The sequence below is a fragment of the Labrus bergylta genome, chromosome 17 (genome assembly GCF_963930695.1).
Source record: "Labrus bergylta chromosome 17, fLabBer1.1, whole genome shotgun sequence".
In the NCBI taxonomy this organism is placed as follows: Eukaryota; Metazoa; Chordata; class Actinopteri; order Labriformes; family Labridae; genus Labrus; species Labrus bergylta.
Genome location: NC_089211.1, coordinates 20,291,844 through 20,312,827, shown reverse-complemented (window position 1 = coordinate 20,312,827; position 20,984 = coordinate 20,291,844). Strand labels below are relative to the sequence as shown.

At 41.3% G+C, this 20,984-nt stretch overlaps 3 protein-coding genes across 5 annotated transcripts; 1 reads left to right on the top strand and 2 right to left on the bottom strand.

Moving 5' to 3' along the window:
* Positions 1 to 3,459: 3,459 nt before the first annotated feature.
* On the bottom strand, positions 3,460 to 8,517 carry LOC109979753 (endoplasmic reticulum chaperone BiP-like). Of its 2 annotated transcripts, none has more exons than XM_065965419.1 (9): positions 8,275 to 8,517; positions 6,065 to 6,218; positions 5,726 to 5,957; positions 5,480 to 5,617; positions 5,278 to 5,390; positions 4,795 to 5,185; positions 4,443 to 4,680; positions 4,184 to 4,351; positions 3,460 to 4,061 (listed from the first exon to the last, which is right to left on the bottom strand). In XM_065965419.1, the coding sequence occupies exons 2-9, from the start codon at positions 6,178 to 6,180 to the stop codon at positions 3,490 to 3,492; spliced, it is 1,968 nt and encodes a 655-aa protein (XP_065821491.1). In that variant the 5' UTR covers positions 6,181 to 6,218; positions 8,275 to 8,517; the 3' UTR covers positions 3,460 to 3,489. The 2 variants fall into 2 exon arrangements, with proteins under 2 accessions (XP_065821491.1, XP_065821490.1); XM_065965418.1 differs by lacking the exon at positions 8,275 to 8,517 and adding an exon at positions 6,996 to 8,174.
* A 3,252-nt stretch (positions 8,518 to 11,769) lies between these two features.
* LOC136183210 (rab9 effector protein with kelch motifs-like) lies at positions 11,770 to 15,633 on the top strand. Its single transcript, XM_065965836.1, has 6 exons — positions 11,770 to 11,791; positions 13,434 to 13,589; positions 13,890 to 14,054; positions 14,804 to 14,953; positions 15,128 to 15,277; positions 15,407 to 15,633. The coding sequence occupies exons 1-6, from the start codon at positions 11,770 to 11,772 to the stop codon at positions 15,631 to 15,633; spliced, it is 870 nt and encodes a 289-aa protein (XP_065821908.1).
* Positions 15,634 to 15,705: 72 nt separating this feature from the next.
* LOC110005608 (endoplasmic reticulum chaperone BiP) lies at positions 15,706 to 19,004 on the bottom strand. Of its 2 annotated transcripts, none has more exons than XM_065965416.1 (8): positions 18,851 to 19,004; positions 18,515 to 18,746; positions 18,269 to 18,406; positions 18,067 to 18,179; positions 17,582 to 17,972; positions 17,230 to 17,467; positions 16,971 to 17,138; positions 15,706 to 16,849 (listed from the first exon to the last, which is right to left on the bottom strand). In XM_065965416.1, the coding sequence occupies exons 1-8, from the start codon at positions 18,964 to 18,966 to the stop codon at positions 16,281 to 16,283; spliced, it is 1,965 nt and encodes a 654-aa protein (XP_065821488.1). In that variant the 5' UTR covers positions 18,967 to 19,004; the 3' UTR covers positions 15,706 to 16,280. The 2 variants fall into 2 exon arrangements, with proteins under 2 accessions (XP_065821488.1, XP_065821489.1); XM_065965417.1 differs by having other exon boundaries at positions 16,971 to 17,135.
* Positions 19,005 to 20,984: the final 1,980 nt, after the last annotated feature.

Genomic DNA, 20,984 nt, shown 5'->3' with positions numbered 1-20,984 from the left:
CCTTTGCAGCGAGCTGTAAATCACCTGGTACACCTACCCCGCTGCAATAGTTACAGGCGTTCAAAAGACCAAGTATAGAAACAATCAGAGTTGTTTTCTTTTGTAGGTCATATAAGGACATTCGTTTTCATTTCAGTCTGTTTCATGACGTAGACAGCAATACGGGAATATGAGATCACTTTTATCTTAATTACCCCCCAGCCTCTTCCGCCTGGTCCCAACCGGAAACACAAGGACGACAGCCGCCAGACAAACATGGCCATGTTATCGTAGCAGCAGGTTCAAAGATCTACATCCATGGGGGCATGGCCGGGGACAAATTCCACAATGACGTGTTCTCTCTCGATACAAGTAAGACTGATTACTCCTGAAGTGTAATACGTTTTGTGTGTGATTTAAAAAAATAAAATCTATTTTCAAAGTTTTCTAAATGATAATACAAGATTAAAATAAAGAGCCTCAAAACTTGGGAATGTCATGTTTGTTTGATTAAAAAAATAAAACAAAGTGTCTACTGTTCAAAGAGATCATGAAGTGGGAGAAGGTGCAAGTCAAAGGAGATATCCCACCAGGAGTAGCAGCCCACTCAGCTGTGGCTTTGGGAAAGAACATCTATATCTTTGGGGGAATGACAGCAGAAGGAGCGACCAACTCCATGTATAGATTCAACACTGGTAATAGAATTTTCATTAATCTTGTCATTGAATATTTGTACCTTATCACATCATACACAAAGTTGTATTACATTTAAAAGATGAGAGATGAGATGAGATGAGATTCAACTTTATTGTCATTACACATATACAAGTATAGAGTAACGAAATGAGGTTTGGCATCTCACCAGAAGTGCAAATAAGCAGAAAGTGCAAGAGTCTGTGCTATGTACAGTAATTACAAAATTTACAGATGTAGACAAAAAAGTGAATTATTAGGTATTTCTGGATGGCTGGATTAATGGGATGTAATAAATATAAATAAATGCTATAAATAAGTGATGCTACAAAATAAGTGTATTCTTAGGATTATAATATACAGATTAAGGTGCAGTGAGCATGCTATACTAATAATATACAGATTAAGATGCAGTGAGCATGCTATACTAGTTTACAGATAATATAAAGAATATGGACATAATATGAACATACTATAATACAATAATACAGGTTGAGAGATGTGTGTGTGTGACCAGGAGGAGTGGTGGGGGGATGATGGGTGTGAGGTGATATGCAGGGGAAAGGGGGGGGGGGAGAGAGAGAGACAGAGTTCAGAGTTCGGGGGGTAGAGTTCAGTAGAGAAACAGCTCTGGGGAAAAAGCTGTTCCTCAGTCTGCTGGTTCTGGTCCGGAGGCTTCTGAAGCGGAGGATAAACAGTCTGTGGGCAGGGTGGGAGGAGTCTTTAAGGATGCCATGAGCTCGCCGCAGACAGCATGTTCTTTGGACATCCTCAATGGCAGGAAGTGGACACCTTGTGATGCGCTGGGCGGTTTTTACCACCCGCTGTAGCACCTTACGGTCTGCGACAGAGCAGTTTCCGTACCAGACTGAGACACTGCTGGTCAGGATGCTCTCGATCACACAGCGGTAGAAGTTCATCAGTACAGCTGAAGACAGGTGGTGTCTCTTCAGTGTCCTCAGGAAAAAGAGGCGTTGATGAGCCTTCTTAACCAGACTGGAGGTGTTAGTGGACCAGGAGAGGTCCTCTGTGATGTGGGTCCCCAGGAACTTGAAGCTGGAGACACGTTCAACAGCCATCCCGTTGATGTGAATGGGGTTGTGCGTGCTTCCTCTTTCTCTCCTGAAGTCTACGATGATCTCCTTCGTCTTGCTGGTGTTGAGGAGCAGGTTGTTGTCAGCACACCAGGCGGCCAGATGCTGTACCTCCTCCCTGTAGGCCGTGTCATCGTTGTTGCTGATGAGGCCAATCACCGCTGTATCGTCCGCAAACTTGATGATGGTGTTGGATCCATGTACAGGTCTGCAGTCGTGAGTGAAGAGGGAGTAGAGGAATGGGCTCAGCACACAGCCCTGTGGTACGCCTGTGTTGAGTGTGATGGTGGTGGAGCAGGTGTGTCCTGACCTAACATACTGGGGTCTGTTGGTCAGAAAGTCCATTATCCAGTGACGGAGGGAGGTGTTGAAGCCCAGGTCTCCGAGTTTAGTGTTTAACTTGGAGGGGATGACAGAGTTGAATGCTGAGCTAAAATCAACAAACAGCATTCGTGCGTATGTTTTGTTATTGTCCAGATGAGCGAGCACAGAGTGCAGCGCAGTGGAGACTGCATCCTCTGTACTCCTGTTGCTGCGGTAGGCAAACTGGAATGGGTCCAGTGTGGGTGGGAGGCAGTTTTTCAGGTGTGCTAGGACCAGTCGCTCAAAGCACTTCATTATGATGGGTGTGAGTGCCACAGGGCGGTAGTCGTTCAGGCCTGTCGGGCTGGAGTGTTTCGGCACTGGGACAATGGAGGTGGCTTTGAAGCATGCTGACACAGCTGCTTGGGCGAGGGACAGGTTGAAGATGTCCGTAAAAACCCCAGTGAGCTGCTCCGCACATGCTCTAAGCACGCGCCCGGGGGTGCCGTCTGGACCAGCAGCCTTTCGAGCGTTGATCCGGCTCAGTGCAGCGTGGACGTCTGTGGAGGTGAGTGAGAGGGGCTGGTTGTCTGCAGGAGGTCTGGTCGTGGTCTGCGTCTCTCTGTTGTCTCTATCGAAACGAGCATGAAAGTGATTTAGCTCGTTCAGGAAGGAGACATCTGTGGTTATCGGGGTGGAGTTTCTGGGTTTATAGTCACTGATGGCCTGGATGCCCTGCCACATGCGTCTGGGGTCGGAGTTGGAGAAGTGTTCCTCAACCTTCAGCTTGTAGCAGTGCTTGGCCTTGATGATACCCCTCCTCAGGTTTGCCCTGGATACGCTGTAGGCCATTGCATCATCTGATCTGAAGGCGGTGTTGCGGGCCTTCAGCAGGAGACGCACCTCCTTGTTCATCCATGGCTTCTGATTTGGGTACGTGGTGATCTGCTTCCATGTTGTAACACTGTCGATGGTGGTGTTGATATAATCCAGCACAGAAGAAGTGTAGGTGTCAATGTCTGTGTGAGAGCCCAAGGTAGCCTGAGAAGCAAACATACTCCAGTCTGTGTGATGGAACTTGTCCTGAAATACAGAGTCTGTCCCCGCTGGCCACACTTTAATCGTTGTAAATTGTCTTCAATTGTCGTAAAACTGTGGTTGAGAAGTTTAAACCTCCAATGTTATCCATTATGTTTGCAGACAAAAGCAGATGGGTCCTTATGAAGTTTGAAGGGGATATGCCCCCCAACCGCCTGGACCACTCCATGTGTTTATTGCCCTGGACGGTGCATGCTGAGGGGAATGGAGATAAGGAGCAGGCCGACTGCCCAACAGCCTCAGAGACAATACATTTGGCCTTTGTATTTGGAGGGATGGATACCCAGGGTGTCATCTGTTCATTATGTACATCTAAGTGCCACTAACAGAGAGGCAAGAAGTCGTCTTGCTCGGCTTCTGCGCCCTCTGGTGGTGGTCCTCCTGCACTGCCGTAAAGCTTGCTGATAATTGGTTGTACCACTTCCTCAAGCTCCTTCTTCTTAGCCTGGAAGTCTTCCCGCTCAGCCTCCTGGTGTGACTCCATCCACTTAATCTTCTCCTCTAGTGCCTTCTCAATGATTTCTTTGTCCTCATCCGACAGCTTGCCGCCGAGCTTTTCCTTGTCTCCGATCTGGTTCTTCAGAGAGTAAGCGTAGCTCTCCAGCTCATTGCGGGCGTCGATCCTCTCCTTCAGCTTCTTGTCGTCATCGGCGAAGCGCTCTGCATCGTTCACCATGCGCTCGATGTCCTCTGGCGTCAGGCGGTTCTGGTCGTTTGGGATGGTGATCTTGTTCTTGTTGCCTGTACCTTTGTCCTCGGCTGTGACAAGCAGGATACCGTTGACATCGACCTTGAAGGTGACCTCAATCTGTGGCACACCACGAGGGGCGGGAGGGATGCCAGTCAGGTCGAATGTGCCCAGCAGATGGTTGTCTTTTGTGAGAGGATGCTCACCTAGAGACAGAATCAATGAATAAACTTTTGCAAAATTCCATTTTTTTTTCTGCATACCAAAAAAAAAAAAACAGCTATTTTTAAACTTTTTTTTCTTCATGTTGGGTATGCACAATTCTTACCTTCATAAACCTTAATGGTGACAGTGGGCTGGTTATCAGAAGCTGTAGAGAAGATCTGGGATTTCTCTAAAGGCACCGCAGTGTTCCTGGGGAACAGTTTAGTCATCACTCCTCCAACAGTCTCAATACCAAGAGTCATGGGGCACACGTCCAGAAGAAGAATATCTCCTGTAAGATAGGAACATTATTAGTACACAATATAAAAGCTAGTTCAGCGAATTAGAATTAAATTAAATGATGTGAGACGATGATAACCTACCAGTGTCCTTGTCTCCAGAAAGCACTCCAGCCTGCACAGCAGCTCCGTATGCCACGGCCTCATCAGGGTTGATGCCTCTGCAGGGCTCTTTGCCATTGAAGAACTCCTTCACCAGCTGCTGGATTTTGGGGATACGGGTGGAGCCTCCAACCAAGACAATCTCATCAATGTCAGGCTTCTTCAGGCCAGAGTCTTCCAGTACTTTCTGCACAGGCTTCATGGTGGAACGGAACAGGTCCTGTAGAAAGAAAAAAGGTTCAACTGTTAGTAAATCATGTTTCATAAACAAGAGGGTAACATTATACTAGAGTTACAGTTTTTCTATAACCAAAATGTTGGTTCAATTATTTACCATGTTGAGCTCTTCAAACTTGGCACGGGTCAGGGTCTCAGAGAAGTCCTCTCCCTCAAAGAAGGACTCGATCTCAATGCGGGCCTGGTGCTGAGCGGACAGCGCCCTCTTTGCCTTCTCGACCTCACGACGCAGCTTCTGCACTGCCCTGTTGTCTTTGTGCACATCTTTGCCGGTCTTCTTCTTGTACAGCTTGATGAAGTGCTCCATGACGCGCTGGTCGAAGTCCTCACCTCCAAGATGAGCGTCACCACTGGTTGCCATCACCTCAGACACACCGTTGTCGATGGTCAGCAGGGAGACGTCGAAGGTGCCACCGCCAAGATCGAAAACGAGAATTTTCTTCTCGCCGTCTCTCTTGTCAAGACCGTAAGCAATGGCGGCAGCAGTTCTAAAAAAAAAAAAGGAAGATACGTTAATACAAAAATGAAGGGAAATATTTTACAAACACAACAACAAACATCATTTTCATTCAAAACTTACGGCTCATTGATGAATCTCATGACATTCAGACCAGCGATGGTTGCAGCATCCTTAGTGGCCTGACGCTGGGCGTCATTGAAATAGCCAGGGACAGTGAACACAGCATGTGTAACCTGACAAAAAAGATAAACTCATTTGCTTTGATTGAACATCATTTTGATGAGGTACATATTTTAAATGTATTTTTTTCATGTGTTTGTACCTTCTTGCCCAAATAAGCCTCAGCAGTCTCCTTCATTTTAGTCAGCACCATGGCAGAGATCTCCTCAGGAGCAAATGTCTTCATCGTGCCACCACCAATGTCTACCTGAATATGTTGCTTGCTCTTCTTCTCAGTTACCTAAAAAGGAACATGAATCAATGTTACAAACAGAGAATGAAGCTCAAACGATACCAAAAAAGGACCTTAAGACTCTTAACAGTAACGTCAAGAAGTGCGGAAACTTACTTTGAACGGCAGGTACTTGATGTCCTGCTGCACAGTCGAGTCTCCCCAAGTGTGCCCAATCAACCTCTTGGCATCGAAGACGGTGTTCTCAGGGTTAGACGTCAGCTGGTTCTTGGCAGCGTCGCCAATCAGACGCTCACCCTCGCTGGTGAAGGCCACGTACGATGGAGTGATGCGGCTACCCTGGTCATTGGCGATGATCTCCACACGCCCATTCTTGAACACTCCGACACTAAAAAGGAAAAAAAAAAAAAAACAATTAAGAAATGATTAGTGTTATCCACATTTAAAAGTTGCGTGTAAAACAATCAAGACAGCTGTCACTTTGTCTCTATTTACCATGAGTAGGTGGTCCCGAGGTCGATTCCAACCACAGTCCCCACGCTGTCCTTCTTGTCGTCGTTGTCGGCGAACACGGTGCCGGCAACCAACAGTACAACCCACAGCAGCTTCATCTTGGCTTGCTTATACTCCAGTATGTGAAAAAAAAAATCTACAGAAAGAAACAAATCATTAGAACAATGTGGCTTTACCTTAGCTGTCTACCATTTCACAAAGCTAGTGTCAAACAATGATGGAGTGTCATTTTCTGGGATTTGGAGTCATTGTGTGAGAGAAGCGTGTTTTTTTTTTTAGCCAAAGAAATCACAAAATGTCAAAGTCTTAAAAAGAACATGGGGTCAACTGGGTGGAGCAACACCGCCTCTTTTTCACTGTTAACACCCCTGGCTACTTCCCCCCCCCCTTCCCCCCTCCCCATCCGCCGGTACCTAGCTTAACCACGTTGGCGTGCTTAGCAGACATGCAAGGCAACATATCTAATCACAAGGGCCAGCTACTTTGTCATTATTATCACATTGTTTAACTATATGCATTAAAAAAAAAGAAGTAAGTTTGGTAAAATATATCACTATCGTCACTACTATATATCACTATCGTCACTATCGTTATTCTCCATTTATATGCTGCCTCTTGGCCAAATAATTGAACGCCACAATGTCTCCTTTCACTGCTACGCAGACGACACACAGATATACCTTCCTTTGAGACCTGAGGACCCTAGGAGCCTAGCTGCTGTCAGAAACTGCCTAAACGATATCAACTGCTGGATGGCGCAAAACTTTCTCCAACTGAACAATTCTAAATCTGAAATCATAGTATTCAACCCGCCAAACACCACTCATATCTCAAAGAGCAGCCTCGGTCCCTTATTCACCAATGTCCAACCCACCGCCAGAAATCTAGGAATAACATTCGATTGCAATCTCACCTTTGAATCCCATATCAAAACAGTTGTCCGATCAAGCTTCTTCCATCTACGCACCATCTCCAAAATTAAAACAATCCTAACCCAACGAGACCTTGAAAAGATCATCCACGCCCTCATCTTCTCCCGACTTGACTACTGTAACTCCCTCTTTTCCAGAATCACAAATAAGTCACTGTCTCGCCTCCAGCTGGTCCAAAATGCAGCAGCTAGGCTTCTTACTGGTTGTAACAGACGACATCACATCACTCCAATTTTAGCTTCATTACACTGGCTTCCTGTACGTTTTACAATCAATTTTAAGATTTTACTCATTACTTTTAAAGCACGGACGGGGCTGGCTCCAAGCTATATAACAGAGTTACTGACACCATATGAGCCAGCCCGCAGTCTTAGATCCTCGGGTGGGGCCCTCCAGGTCGTTCCAAAGTCCAGACTTAAAACTAAAGGTGACCGGGCCTTTTCAGTCAGGGCCCCTGGACTTTGGAACGACCTCCCTGAGGAGATAAGACTTGCAGATTCCCTCAATTCTTTTAAATCCCTTCTTAAAACATACTTTTACAGACTCTTACTGGTTTTACTATTTTTATCTTCTTCTACTTCTTACTGTCTTTTATTTATGGTCTTATCTCGTATTTATGCTCATATCTTAATCTCCTCTTGTGTTTTAACTTGGTAATTTCTGATCTTACTTACTTTGTCTATTTATGTTTTGTATTTATAGTTAATTTTTATTTTTATTAATATTATAGTTTTGGGTTTTTTGATCCTTTAACCACTTGTTTTTATTTCTTTTACTACGCTTACCTTCTCATTGCTTTTTATTTGCTTTTATCTCTTAGTTTCTTACATCTTTCTAAATCTTTGGTCCTCTTGGTCTCAGCTCGTGTTCTTGGGTTCTTGTGTTCCTGGGTTCTTATGATGGTTCTTATGATGGTTCTTATGATGGTTGGGTTATATATGTCTGGTTGTGTATCGTGCACTTTGGGTTCTTTTCTGTTGAATTGTATTTAATTATTTTTGGTATTTTGCATCTGTTATATTCTTACTGTTGTTAATGTTTTTCTGTGTTTGGTTTAGTTTGCTTTGTTCTTGCTGTTTGTCAAAGCACTTTGTAAACCTGTGTTTTTAAAAGGTGCTATATAAATAAAGTTATTATTATTATTATTATTATTATTATTATTATTACCTCAGCTTGCTTGGTCAGAATGAAAATTGTTTCACAACGTGAAAAAATACAACGTCGTCACATTATCGTATTCAAAGAAATGTTTCCACGTACCTGAATAACAATGTCGTCAATTAATTAACAGCCTTCACGTCGTCTCGGATAGGACCAGCCTCTCAACGCCAAAGCGTGTCCGTCTTCTTCTGTCTCTTAGTGTTTTTTTCCCCGTCTGTGAAGTGATGTTGAATGAACCGCGCTCTCTTCCATATATAAGCCGTCACTTCTTCCCCAATCGGAGAGGCCCGCGATTGGCTGAGCGGCTGCTCGTTGGAAAGCCCCGCGACATGCTGGCACTCCCGCATCTTGGCAATGTCACCGATACTGGAAGTAGACTTAAAGTGGTTTGCTGTGTTACAATCATGACATCATGAGTAGTAGCCTAATGATGACTCAATACAATGTTTGAGAATTGTACAAACCCTGTGTAATATGCATGTGACTAGTCAGTGACCTTAAAGTGAAGGCTGTTACATCAGATGAGTTAGATTGTCTGGAAGTTTTCTTATTGCACTTATTATCTCTTATTGCACCTGAGGTTACATCAGATGAGTTAGATTGTCTGGAAGTTTTCTTATTGCACTTATTATCTCTGATTGCACCTGAGGTTACAGGCTATAGGTTACAGACTATAGGTTAGGCTAATAGAGGTTATAGGCTAATTAAATGTGAGTGATTCTGTTAATGTAGGCCTACATTCACAGAATATAATATATCTGTTAATATATCTGTTAATGTAGGCCTACATTCACAGAATATAATATATCTGTTAATATATCTGTTAATGTAGGCCTACATTCACAGAATATAATATATCTGTTAATATATCTGTTAATGTAGGCCTACATTCACAAAATATAATATATCTGTTAATATATCTGTTAATGTAGGCCTACATTCACAGAATATCTGTGAATGTAGGCCTACAGCTGTTTGCTGTTGTTTCAGTACTGAACTATAACGGAATATCGAGTGGAACTTTTCAAAACGCGAGGCGTACTCCTGTTGTTGTTTATGTGTGTGCGTGAGCATAAATTGAGCAGATTAAAGTTGTTTGTTGCAAAAACTAGATTAATTTAGAGGGGAAAACACATTTGATATAAATACAACCCAATAGATACAAGATACAAAAATTGTGGTTTTATGCTGATCGGGTTTGTTTTTTATATTGTGGAGATTTCTTTGCGTACCACCACAGGGAGCCCATACCATAGTTTGAGAACCACTGATCTTGGTAATTGAAAGAGACTGTGCAGAGATATTATGTCTGCAGTTACAAGCAATTTCAAAAATTTTGACTGACTTTGATTGTGAAAAACCATATTGCTAAAAGGTGTTTATCATTGTTGTTTACTTTGAAGTGTCATCTGTGTTCCCATGTCTTCTATATTGTTAGACATTTTTTGGGGTATTTTTCCTCTCTCTGACTCCCCCACATAATCATGAGTGGGACATCCCAGAGTGGGAGGGTTTGGACTCGCGGTATGAACACTGCTGCTTTGTCCCAGAAAGCTGTCCTCAGAGCCTGTGGGTGTTTGGAGGGGCACAGCAGAGCGGCAACCGCAATTGTATCCAGAATGTACAGCTAACAGGTAAATCCCAATTCAAATGAATCCAGTACTCTCTTATTTTCAGATGGTTTCCCTGACTAATTCCAATTCACATGAAGAAGAGGTGCTAATATACTGTGTATGTTACTTTGGAATTATCTGATGTAGTGAAAAACTAAAGTCTCTCTGCCCTCCTTCAGACAAGTTTGTAATCTTTCAGGTATATAAATAACTCTATTAATGTAATTTTTGTTTATAATAATGCTGGACATACAGCGTCTTTCCATTTAACTTGATGTTTGGTTTCTATTTCAATTCTCAATTTTTCTTTTTTTTTATTTGTTTGTGAAAGATCCTGTTAGTAATTTCGGTTTATGTCAATTTTGGCGCTCTCTGTGGACAAAACAGTACATCTTATTTCACTGCTGATTTTTTCCTGTACATGTATAAAAATTGTTTTTAACAAAAAAATCTCATGCTACTTTCTTCAAACAGTCAAACGTATCACTGATTGTGAATATTTTCCATGGAAATTCCTTTGCAGCGAGCTGTAAATCACCTGGTACACCTACCCCGCTGCAATAGTTACAGGCGTTCAAAAGACCAAGTATAGAAACAATCAGAGTTGTTTTCTTTTGTAGGTCATATAAGGACATTCGTTTTCATTTCAGTCTGTTTCATGACGTAGACAGCAATACGGGAATATGAGATCACTTTTATCTTAATTACCCCCCAGCCTCTTCCGCCTGGTCCCAACCGGAAACACAAGGCAGACAGCCGCCAGACAAACATGGCCATGTTATCGTAGCAGCAGGTTCAAAGATCTACATCCATGGGGGCATGGCCGGGGACAAATTCCACAATGACGTGTTCTCTCTCGATACAAGTAAGACTGATTACTCCTGAAGTGTAATACGTTTTGTGTGTGATTTAAAAAAATAAAATCTATTTTCAAAGTTTTCTAAATGATAATACAAGATTAAAATAAAGAGCCTCAAAACTTGGGAATGTCATGTTTGTTTGATTAAAAAAATAAAACAAAGTGTCTACTGTTCAAAGAGATCATGAAGTGGGAGAAGGTGCAAGTCAAAGGAGATATCCCACCAGGAGTAGCAGCCCACTCAGTTGTGGCTTTGGGAAAGAACATCTATATCTTTGGGGGATTGACAGCAGAAGGAGCGACCAACTCCATGTATAGATTCAACACTGGTACTAGAATTTTCATTAATCTTGTTATTGAATATTTGTACCTTATCACATCATACGCAGAAAGTTGTATTACATTTAAAACTGTGGTTGAGAAGTTTAAACCTCCAATGTTATCCATTCTGTTTGCAGACAAAAGCAGATGGGTCCTTATTAAGTTTGAAGGGGATATGCCCCCCAACCACTTTTTTCTCCCTAAAATTGAAAGTAGAACTATGGCACTACAAGATGAATGCCGGAGGGAGTGTCAAACATCATATACCAAAAAACATAACAGCTAATCCAGTAAAAAAATACAATTATTCATGTAGAAATTATTCATAATTTACAATATGCTGCTTTTTCCTTTTTGTCTTTTTATTTCCCAAGTTGGATTAACCCAATTAGGATAATTATTTATGCGCAAGGATATTGAAGACACTTAGAATATCTCAGTTAGAAACCAAAATATCAATTGATAGCCTTGGTTGAGTAAATACTGGATTAAAAACTATTACTTTATTGAAATATGTTAGGCCGGATTGAGACCAGTATCTGCAAATAAATTATTATTATTATTCCTGTTTTTTGAATCAACATTTTGTTGTAACAAAAAAATGTCCCCATAATGGGGGATCAAATAAGTTTTATCTTATCTTATCTTCTTTTACAAACAGTAATAGGCTAAGTATTGCTGTGTTATTATCATTTTGATTAGGCCTACCACATAAAGTGGTTTAATTGAGTTAGTGTATTTCTATTTACATTTATTATTACTCTGGATTTTCATGGAGGCTTATAGAATAGAATAGAATAGATGTTTAGTGCCATTTGCACAGGTACAGGACAGTACAGGTATGTTGGAATTCTTGTGCGTTTCTCCCTGAGTCAGCTTCTACAAAAAAAAGTTAAAATTATATATAAGATAGACTAGCATTGTAAGAAGAAAAAAAAGAGTAGAAAAGTATAAAAAATGTAAAAGTAAAAAAGTTGTAGTAACAGCTAAGTGATTTAAAATAAACTACAGAAGTTATACACTGTATTAAAGCAAAGATATAATACAAAATAAAATAACAAGGGGAACACTGTACAATGAAATGAAAATATAAATAAGTTTTCTTATTGCACTTATTATCTCTGATTGCACCTGAGGTTACAGGCTATAGGTTACAGACTATAGGTTAGGCTAATAGAGGTTATAGGCTAATTAAATGTGAATGAACTTGATAAGAGACAAAAGTGCACATATGGATGCCAAAGTTGTTATCATTAATGTCATATTAACTCCGCAAATTGAAAACAGGCTACAATGTTTACATTTGTACACGTTTGTATTAAGGTTGTTCAATTTTGTTAAATTTACAAATTATCCCTGCACTCATGTTCACTTCATTTGTCTGTCTACTCGCGGTTATATTGAATAGTTTCTGCTTATAATATGTCTACACTCATGCACTTTAACTTATGTCAATACTGTCCATTTACAACTCTGTTTTTGCACATTTACATTCAATCTTCCATATTTAATCTTCCTATTTAAGACTAGTAATGCTTAGTTAGACGTTGTAATACACTGTAGGCCAATTTCAACACGTATTTTTAATGCAAGAGGCAAATTAATTCATAAAAAAAGAATATTATTTATTATTGTCTGCTGGCAGGCACACTGTAGGCCTACTAATGGTTAGCGCTAGAACTTGCACACACAAAAGTGCAGAAAAATTAAAATGACAACTTTAGACCAACAACCTGTTTGGAAATACATACATTAATCTGTTACTGTAGGCCTACATTCACAAAATATAATATATCTGTTAATATATCTGTTACTGTAGGCCTACATTCACAAAATATAATATATCTGTTAATATATCTGTTAATGTAGGCCTACATTCACAGAATATAATATATCTGTTCATATATCTGTTACTGTAGGCCTACATTTACAGAATATCTGTGAATGTAGGCCTACAGCTGTTTGCTGTTGTTTCAGTACTGAACTATAACGGAATATCGAGTGGAACTTTTCAAAACGCGAGGCGTACTCCTGTTGTTGTTTATGTGTGTGCGTGAGCATAAATTGAGCAGATTAAAGTTGTTTGTTGCAAAAACTAGATTAATTTAGAGGGGAAAACACATTTGATATAAATACAACCCAATAGATACAAGATACAAAAATTGTGGTTTTATGCTGATCGGGTTTGTTTTTTATATTGTGGAGATTTCTTTGCGTACCACCACAGGGAGCCCATACCATAGTTTGAGAACCACTGATCTAGGTAATTGAAAGAGACTGTGCAGAGATATTATGTCTGCAGTTACAAGCAATTTCAAAAATTTTGACTGACTTTGATTGTGAAAAACCATATTGCTAAAAGGTGTTTATCATTGTTGTTTACTTTGAAGTGTCATCTGTGTTCCCATGTCGTCTATATTGTTAGACATTTTTTGGGGTATTTTTCCTCTCTCTGACTCCCCCAGATAATCATGAGTGGGACATCCCAGAGTGGGAGGGTTTGGACTCGCAGTATGAACACTGCTGCTTTGTCCCAGAAAGCTGTCCTCAGAGCCTGTGGGTATTTGGAGGGGCACAGCAGAGCGGCAACCGCAATTGTATCCAGAATGTACAGCTAACAGGTAAATCCCAATTCAAATGAATCCAGTACTCTCTTATTTTCAGATGGTTTCCCTGACTAATTCCAATTCACATGAAGAAGAGGTGCTAATATACTGTGTATGTTACTTTGGAATTATCTGATGTAGTGAAAAACTAAAGTCTCTCTGCCCTCCTTCAGACAAGTTTGTAATCTTTCAGGTATATAAATAACTCTATTAATGTAATTTTTGTTTTTAATTCTTTTTTAACCAGTGATGTTCCCATTTCTGAACAGACAGACTAATATTATTGTACATGAACAATTATTCCTGTGTGACCAGACAGTGGGTCTTCCTGGAAGAGTGTATCTGTGAATGGTAAACCCCCCAGCCCGAGAACATACCACACCAGCTCCGCCTGCCTCGGGGACAGACTGTACGTCTTTTCGGGTGGGGAAGCAGGAGCTGCACCTGTCGCAGACCCCACACTTCACGTCTTTGATACAGGTTTGTGTTTAATTAACCAGCTGCTCAACATACAGTAGGTGTATCATACAGAGCTTTACAGTGGTATTAGCCACTGATTCCACAATGATAGAAATGTTTCACCTGTTGGAAAGCACTGGTGAAACTTTGTATCACATGCAAAGCTTATGAACATGTTGTATATTCTTGCGTTTCCAACTCCCAGTCATTATTTCTTCTTGGTATATTGTGTTACAAGGAACTCTGACACAATTCTGCCACACAATCAGGCATCATTTTTTTTGTTTGTTGAATAATGCTGGACATACAGCGTCTTTCCATTTAACTTGATGTTTGGTTTCTATTTCAATTCTCAATTTTTCTTTTTTTTTATTTGTTTGTGAAAGATCCTGTTAGTAATTTCAGTTTATGTCAATTTTGGCGCTCTCTGTGGACAAAACAGTACATCTTATTTCACTGCTGATTTTTTTCCTGTACATGTATAAAAATTGTTTTTAACAAAAAATCTCATGCTACTTTCTTCAAACAGTCAAACGTATCACTGATTGTGAATATTTTCCATGGAAATTCCTTTGCAGCGAGCTGTAAATCACCTGGTACACCTACCCCGCTGCAATAGTTACAGGCGTTCAAAAGACAAAGTATAGAAACAATCAGAGTTGTTTGCTTTTGTAGGTCATATAAGGACATTCGTTTTCATTTCAGTCTGTTTTATGACACAGACAGCAATACGGGAATATGAGATCACTTTTATCTTAATTACCCCCCAGCCTCTTCCGCCTGGTCCCAACCGGAAACACAAGGCAGACAGCCGCCAGACAAACATGGCCATGTTATCGTAGCAGCAGGTTCAAAGATCTACATCCATGGGGGCATGGCCGGGGACAAATTCCACAATGACGTGTTCTCTCTCGATACAAGTAAGACTGATCACTCCTGAAGTGTAATACGTTTTGTGTGTGATTTAATAAAATTAAAATCTATTTTCAAAGTTTTCTAAATGATAATACAAGATTAAAATAAAGAGCCTCAAAACTTGGGAATGTCATGTTTGTTTGATTAAAAAAATAAAACAAAGTGTCTACTGTTCAAAGAGATCATGAAGTGGGAGAAGGTGCAAGTCAAAGGAGATATCCCACCAGGAGTAGCAGCCCACTCAGCTGTGGCTTTGGGAAAGAACATCTATATCTTTGGGGGATTGACAGCAGAAGGAGCGACCAACTCCATGTATAGATTCAACACTGGTAATAGAATTTTCATTAATCTTGTCATTGAATATTTGTACCTTATCACATCATACGCAGAAAGTTGTATTACATTTAAAACTGTGGTTGAGAAGTTTAAACCTCCAATGTTATCCATTATGTTTGCAGACAAAAGCAGATGGGTCCTTATGAAGTTTGAAGGGGATATGCCCCCCAACCGCCTGGACCACTCCATGTGTTTATTGCCCTGGACGGTGCATGCTGAGGGGAATGGAGATAAGGAGCAGGCCGACTGCCCAACAGCCTCAGAGACAATACATTTGGCCTTTGTATTTGGAGGGATGGATACCCAGGGTGTCATTCATAATGACTGTGTTGTGACTGTGGTTTCATGATGATGTAATACTCACTAAAGTTTAAATAAATTGTTTTTAAGAACTCTTCTGTCTTGATTAAATCAACAAACCCAAGATACATTTTTTAATTCTATGAATACTGAAATGGCGGGTTTCCAAGTTTGGAGCTCTTGAGAATTCATCTTAGTGCTACAAAAGGCTGAAATATTGATTGTGACCAGGTACACTATGAAATGACAGACACCAGATTTGGATTTTTTATCAAACATTTATTTCAATGTCTCATCAACGACCAGATTCAATAAATAACTTTTAGCCTTGACTGTGGACATAATGAGCCCTTGATCCCACAGACTTCCAACTCAAATGACCCACTAACACCTGCCCCAACCCACCCACTAAGTCCCTCCCCACAACATCACCCCAACAGGACTGCCTGAGAACAGCAGCAGCAAGCCTCATATCCAGGCTGACGAATATCTCCGCCTTCCAGCGAAGAGAACACCTCTCACACACTGAAACTTGTTTTTTTTTTTAAAGTCTTTCAGATTTAGTAGGGTTGCTTGTTATGGCCACCCCTTCCCAACCGTTCCTCTCACGATTTGAGTCTCATCAGTTCATTATGTACATCTAAGTGCCACTAACAGAGAGGCAAGGGGCGACAAAACAGTTGATGGCAAACTTGCCTACAACTCATCCTTCTCGTCTTGCTCGGCTTCTGCGCCCTCTGGTGGTGGTCCTCCTGCACTGCCGTAAAGCTTGCTGATAATTGGTTGTACCACTTCCTCAAGCTCCTTCTTCTTAGCCTGGAAGTCTTCCAGCTCAGCCTCCTGGTGTGACTCCATCCACTCAATCTTCTCCTCTACTGCCTTCTCAATGATTTTTTTGTCCTCATCCGACAGCTTTCCGCCGAGCTTTTCCTTGTCTCCGATCTGGTTCTTCAGAGAGTAAGCGTAGCTCTCCAGCTCATTGCGGGCTTCGATCCTCTCCTTCAGCTTCTTGTCGTCATCGGCGAAGCGCTCTGCATCGTTCACCATGCGCTCGATGTCCTCTGGCGTCAGGTGGTTCTGGTCGTTTGTGATGGTGATCTTGTTCTTGTTGCCTGCATTTTTGTCCTTGGCTGTGACACGCCGGATACCGTTGACATCGATCTCGATGGTGACCTCAATCTGTGGCACACCACGAGGGGCGGGAGGGATGCCAGTCAGATCGAATGTGCCCAGCAGATGGTTGTCTTTTGTGAGAGGATGCTCACCTAGAGACAGAATCAATGAATAAACTTTTGCAAAATTCCATTTTTTTTTTCTGCATACCAAAAAAAAAAACAGCTATTTTTAAACTTTTTTTTCTTCATGTTGGGTATGCACAATTCTTACCTTCATAAACCTTAATGGTGACAGTGGGCTGGTTATCAGAAGCTGTAGAGAAGATCTGGGATTTCTTTGTAGGCACCACAGTGTTCCTGGGGATCAGTTTAGTCATCACTCCTCCATCAGTCTCAGTACCAAGAGTCAGGGGGCACACGTCCACAAGAAGAATATCTGCTGTAAGATAGGAACATTATTAGTACACAATATAAAAGCTAGTTCAGCGAATTAGAATTAAATTAAATGATGTGAGACGATGATAACCTACCAGTGTCCTTGTCTCCAGAAAGCACTCCAGCCTGCACAGCAGCTCCGTATGCCACGGCCTCATCAGGGTTGATGCCTCTGCAGGGCTCTTTGCCATTGAAGAACTCCTTCACCAGCTGCTGGATTTTGGGGATACGGGTGGAGCCTCCAACCAAGACAATCTCATCAATGTCAGGCTTCTTCAGGCCAGAGTCTTCCAGTACTTTCTGCACAGGCTTCATGGTGGAACGGAACAGGTCCTGTAGAAAGAAAAAAGGTTCAACTGTTAGTAAATCATGTTTCATAAACAAGAGGGTAACATTATACTAGAGTTACAGTTTTTCTATAACCAAAATGTTGGTTCAATTATTTACCATGTTGAGCTCTTCAAACTTGGCACGGGTCAGGGTCTCAGAGAAGTCCTCTCTCTCAAAGAAGGACTCGATCTCAATGCGGGCCTGGTGCTGAGCGGACAGCGCCCTCTTTGCCTTCTCGACCTCACGACGCAGCTTCTGCACTGCCCTGTTGTCTTTGTGCACATCTTTGCCGGTCTTCTTCTTGTACAGCTTGATGAAGTGCTCCATGACGCGCTGGTCGAAGTCCTCACCTCCAAGATGAGCATCACCACTGGTTGCCAACACCTCAGACATACCGTTGTAGATGGTCAGCAGGGAGACGTCGAAGGTGCCACCGCCAAGATCGAAAACGAGAATTTTCTTCTCGCCGTCTCTCTTGTCAAGACCGTAAGCAATGGCGGCAGCAGTTCTAAAAAAAAAAAAAAGGAAGATACGTTAATACAAAAATGAAGGGAAATATTTTACAAACACAACAACAAACATCATTTTCATTCAAAACTTACGGCTCATTGATGATTCTCATGACATTCAGACCAGCGATGGTTGCAGCATCCTTAGTGGCCTGACGCTGGGCGTCATTGAAATAGGCAGAGACAGTGACCACAGCATGTGTAACCTGACAAAAAGGATAAACTCATTAGCTTTGATTGAACATCATTTTGATGAGGTACATATTTTAAATGTATTTTTTTCATGTGTTTGTACCTTCTTGCCCAAATAAGCCTCAGCAGTCTCCTTCATTTTAGTCAGCACCATGGCAGAGATCTCCTCAGGAGCAAATGTCTTCATCGTGCCACCACCAATGTCTACCTGAATATGGGGCTTGCTCTTCTTCTCAGTTACCTAAAAAGGAACATGAATCAATGTTACAAACAGAGAATGAAGCTCAAACGATACCAAAAAAGGACCTTAAGACTCTTAACAGTAACGTCAAGAAGTGCGGAAACTTACTTTGAACGGCAGGTACTTGATGTCCTGCTGCAAAGTCGAGTCTCCCCAAGTGTGCCCAATCAACCTCTTGGCATCGAAGACGGTGTTCTCAGGGTTAGACGTCAGCTGGTTCTTGGCAGCGTCGCCAATCAGACGCTCACCCTCGCTGGTGAAGGCCACGTACGATGGAGTGATGCGGTTACCCTGGTCATTGGCGATGATCTCCACACGCCCATTCTTGAACACTCCGACACTAAAAAAGAAAAAAAAAAAACAATTAAGAAATGATTAGTGTTATCCACATTTAAAAGTTGCGTGTAAAACAATCAAGACAGCTGTCACTTTGTCTCTATTTACCATGAGTAGGTGGTCCCGAGGTCGATTCCAACCACAGTCCCCACGCTGTCCTTCTTGTCGTCGTCGGCGGCGAACACGGTGCCGGCCACCAACATTACAACCCACAGCAGCTTCATCTTGGCTTGTTTATACTCCAGTATGTGAAAAAAAAAATCTACAGAAAGAAACAAATCATTAGAACAATGTGGCTTTACCTTAGCTGTCTACCATTTCACAAAGCTAGTGTCAAACAATGATGGAGTGTCATTTTCTGGGATTTGGAGTCATTGTGTGAGAGAAGCGTGGTTTTTTTTACTTCCCCCCCCCCTTCCCCCCTCCCCATCCGCCGGTACCTAGCTTAACCACGTTGGCGTGCTTAGCAGACATGCAAGGTAACATATCTAATCACAAGGGCCAGCTACTTTGTCATTATTATCACATTGTTTAACTATATGCATTAAAAAAAAAAAAGTAAGTTTGGTAAAATATATCACTATCGTCACTACTATATATCACTATCGTCACTATCGTTATTCTCCATTTATATGCTGCCTCTTGGCCAAATAATTGAACGCCACAATGTCTCCTTTCACTGCTACGCAGACGACACACAGATATACCTTCCTTTGAGACCTGAGGACCCTGGGAGCCTAGCTGCTGTCAGAAACTGCCTAAACGATATCAACTGCTGGATGGCACAAAACTTTCTCCAACTGAACAATTCTAAATCTGAAATCATAGTATTCAACCCGCCAAACACCACTCATATCTCAAAGAGCAGCCTCGGTCCCTTATTCACCAATGTCCAACCCACCGCCAGAAATCTAGGAATAACATTCGATTGCAATCTCACCTTTGAATCCCATATCAAAACAGTTGTCCGATCAAGCTTCTTCCATCTACGCACCATCTCCAAAATTAAAACAATCCTAACCCAACAAGACCTTGAAAAGATCATCCACGCCCTCATCTTCTCCCGACTTGACTACTGTAACTCCCTCTTTTCCGGAATCACAAATAAGTCACTGTCTCGCCTCCAGCTGGTCCAAAATGCAGCAGCTAGGCTTCTTACTGGTTGTAACAGACGACATCACATCACTCCAATTTTAGCTTCATTACACTGGCTTCCTGTACGTTTTACAATCAATTTTAAGATTTTACTCATTACTTTTAAAGCACGGACGGGGCTGGCTCCAAGCTATATAACAGAGTTACTGACACCATATGAGCCCGCAGTCTTAGATCCTCGGGTGGGGCCCTCCAGGTCGTTCCAAAGTCCAGACTTAAAACTAAAGGTGACCGGGCCTTTTCAGTCAGGGCCCCTGGACTTTGGAACGACCTCCCTGAGGAGATAGGACTTGCAGATTCCCTCAATTCTTTTAAATCCCTTCTTAAAACATACTTTTACAGACTTGCTTTTATGTGATGTCGTCTTCTTAATGTCTTCTCTTACTGGTTTTACTATTTTTATCTTCTTCTACTTCTTACTGTCTTTTATTTATGGTCTTATCTCGTATTTATGCTCATATCTTAATCTCCTCTTGTGTTTTAACTTGGTAATTTCTGATCTTACTTACTTTGTCTATTTATGTTTTGTATTTATAGTTAATTTTTATTTTTATTAATATTATAGTTTTGGGTTTTTTGATCCTTTAACCACTTGTTTTTATTTCTTTTACTACGCTTAACTTCTCATTGCTTTTTATTTGCTTTTATCTCTTAGTTTCTTACATCTTTCTAAATCTTTGGTCCTCTTGGTCTCAGCTCGTGTTGTTGGGTTCTTGTGTTCCTGGGTTCTTATGATGGTTCTTATGATGGTTCTTATGATGGTTGGGTTATATATGTCTGGTTGTGTATCGTGCACTTTGGGTTCTTTTCTGTTGAATTGTATTTAATTATTTTTGGTATTTTGCATCTGTTATATTCTTACTGTTGTTAATGTTTTTCTGTGTTTGGTTTAGTTTGCTTTGTTCTTGCTGTTTGTCAAAGCACTTTGTAAACCTGTGTTTTTAAAAGGTGCTATATAAATAAAGTTATTATTATTATTATTATTATTATTATTATTATTACCTCAGCTTGCTTGGTCAGAATGAAAATTGTTTCACAACGTGAAAAAATACAACGTCGTCACATTATCGTATTCAAAGAAATGTTT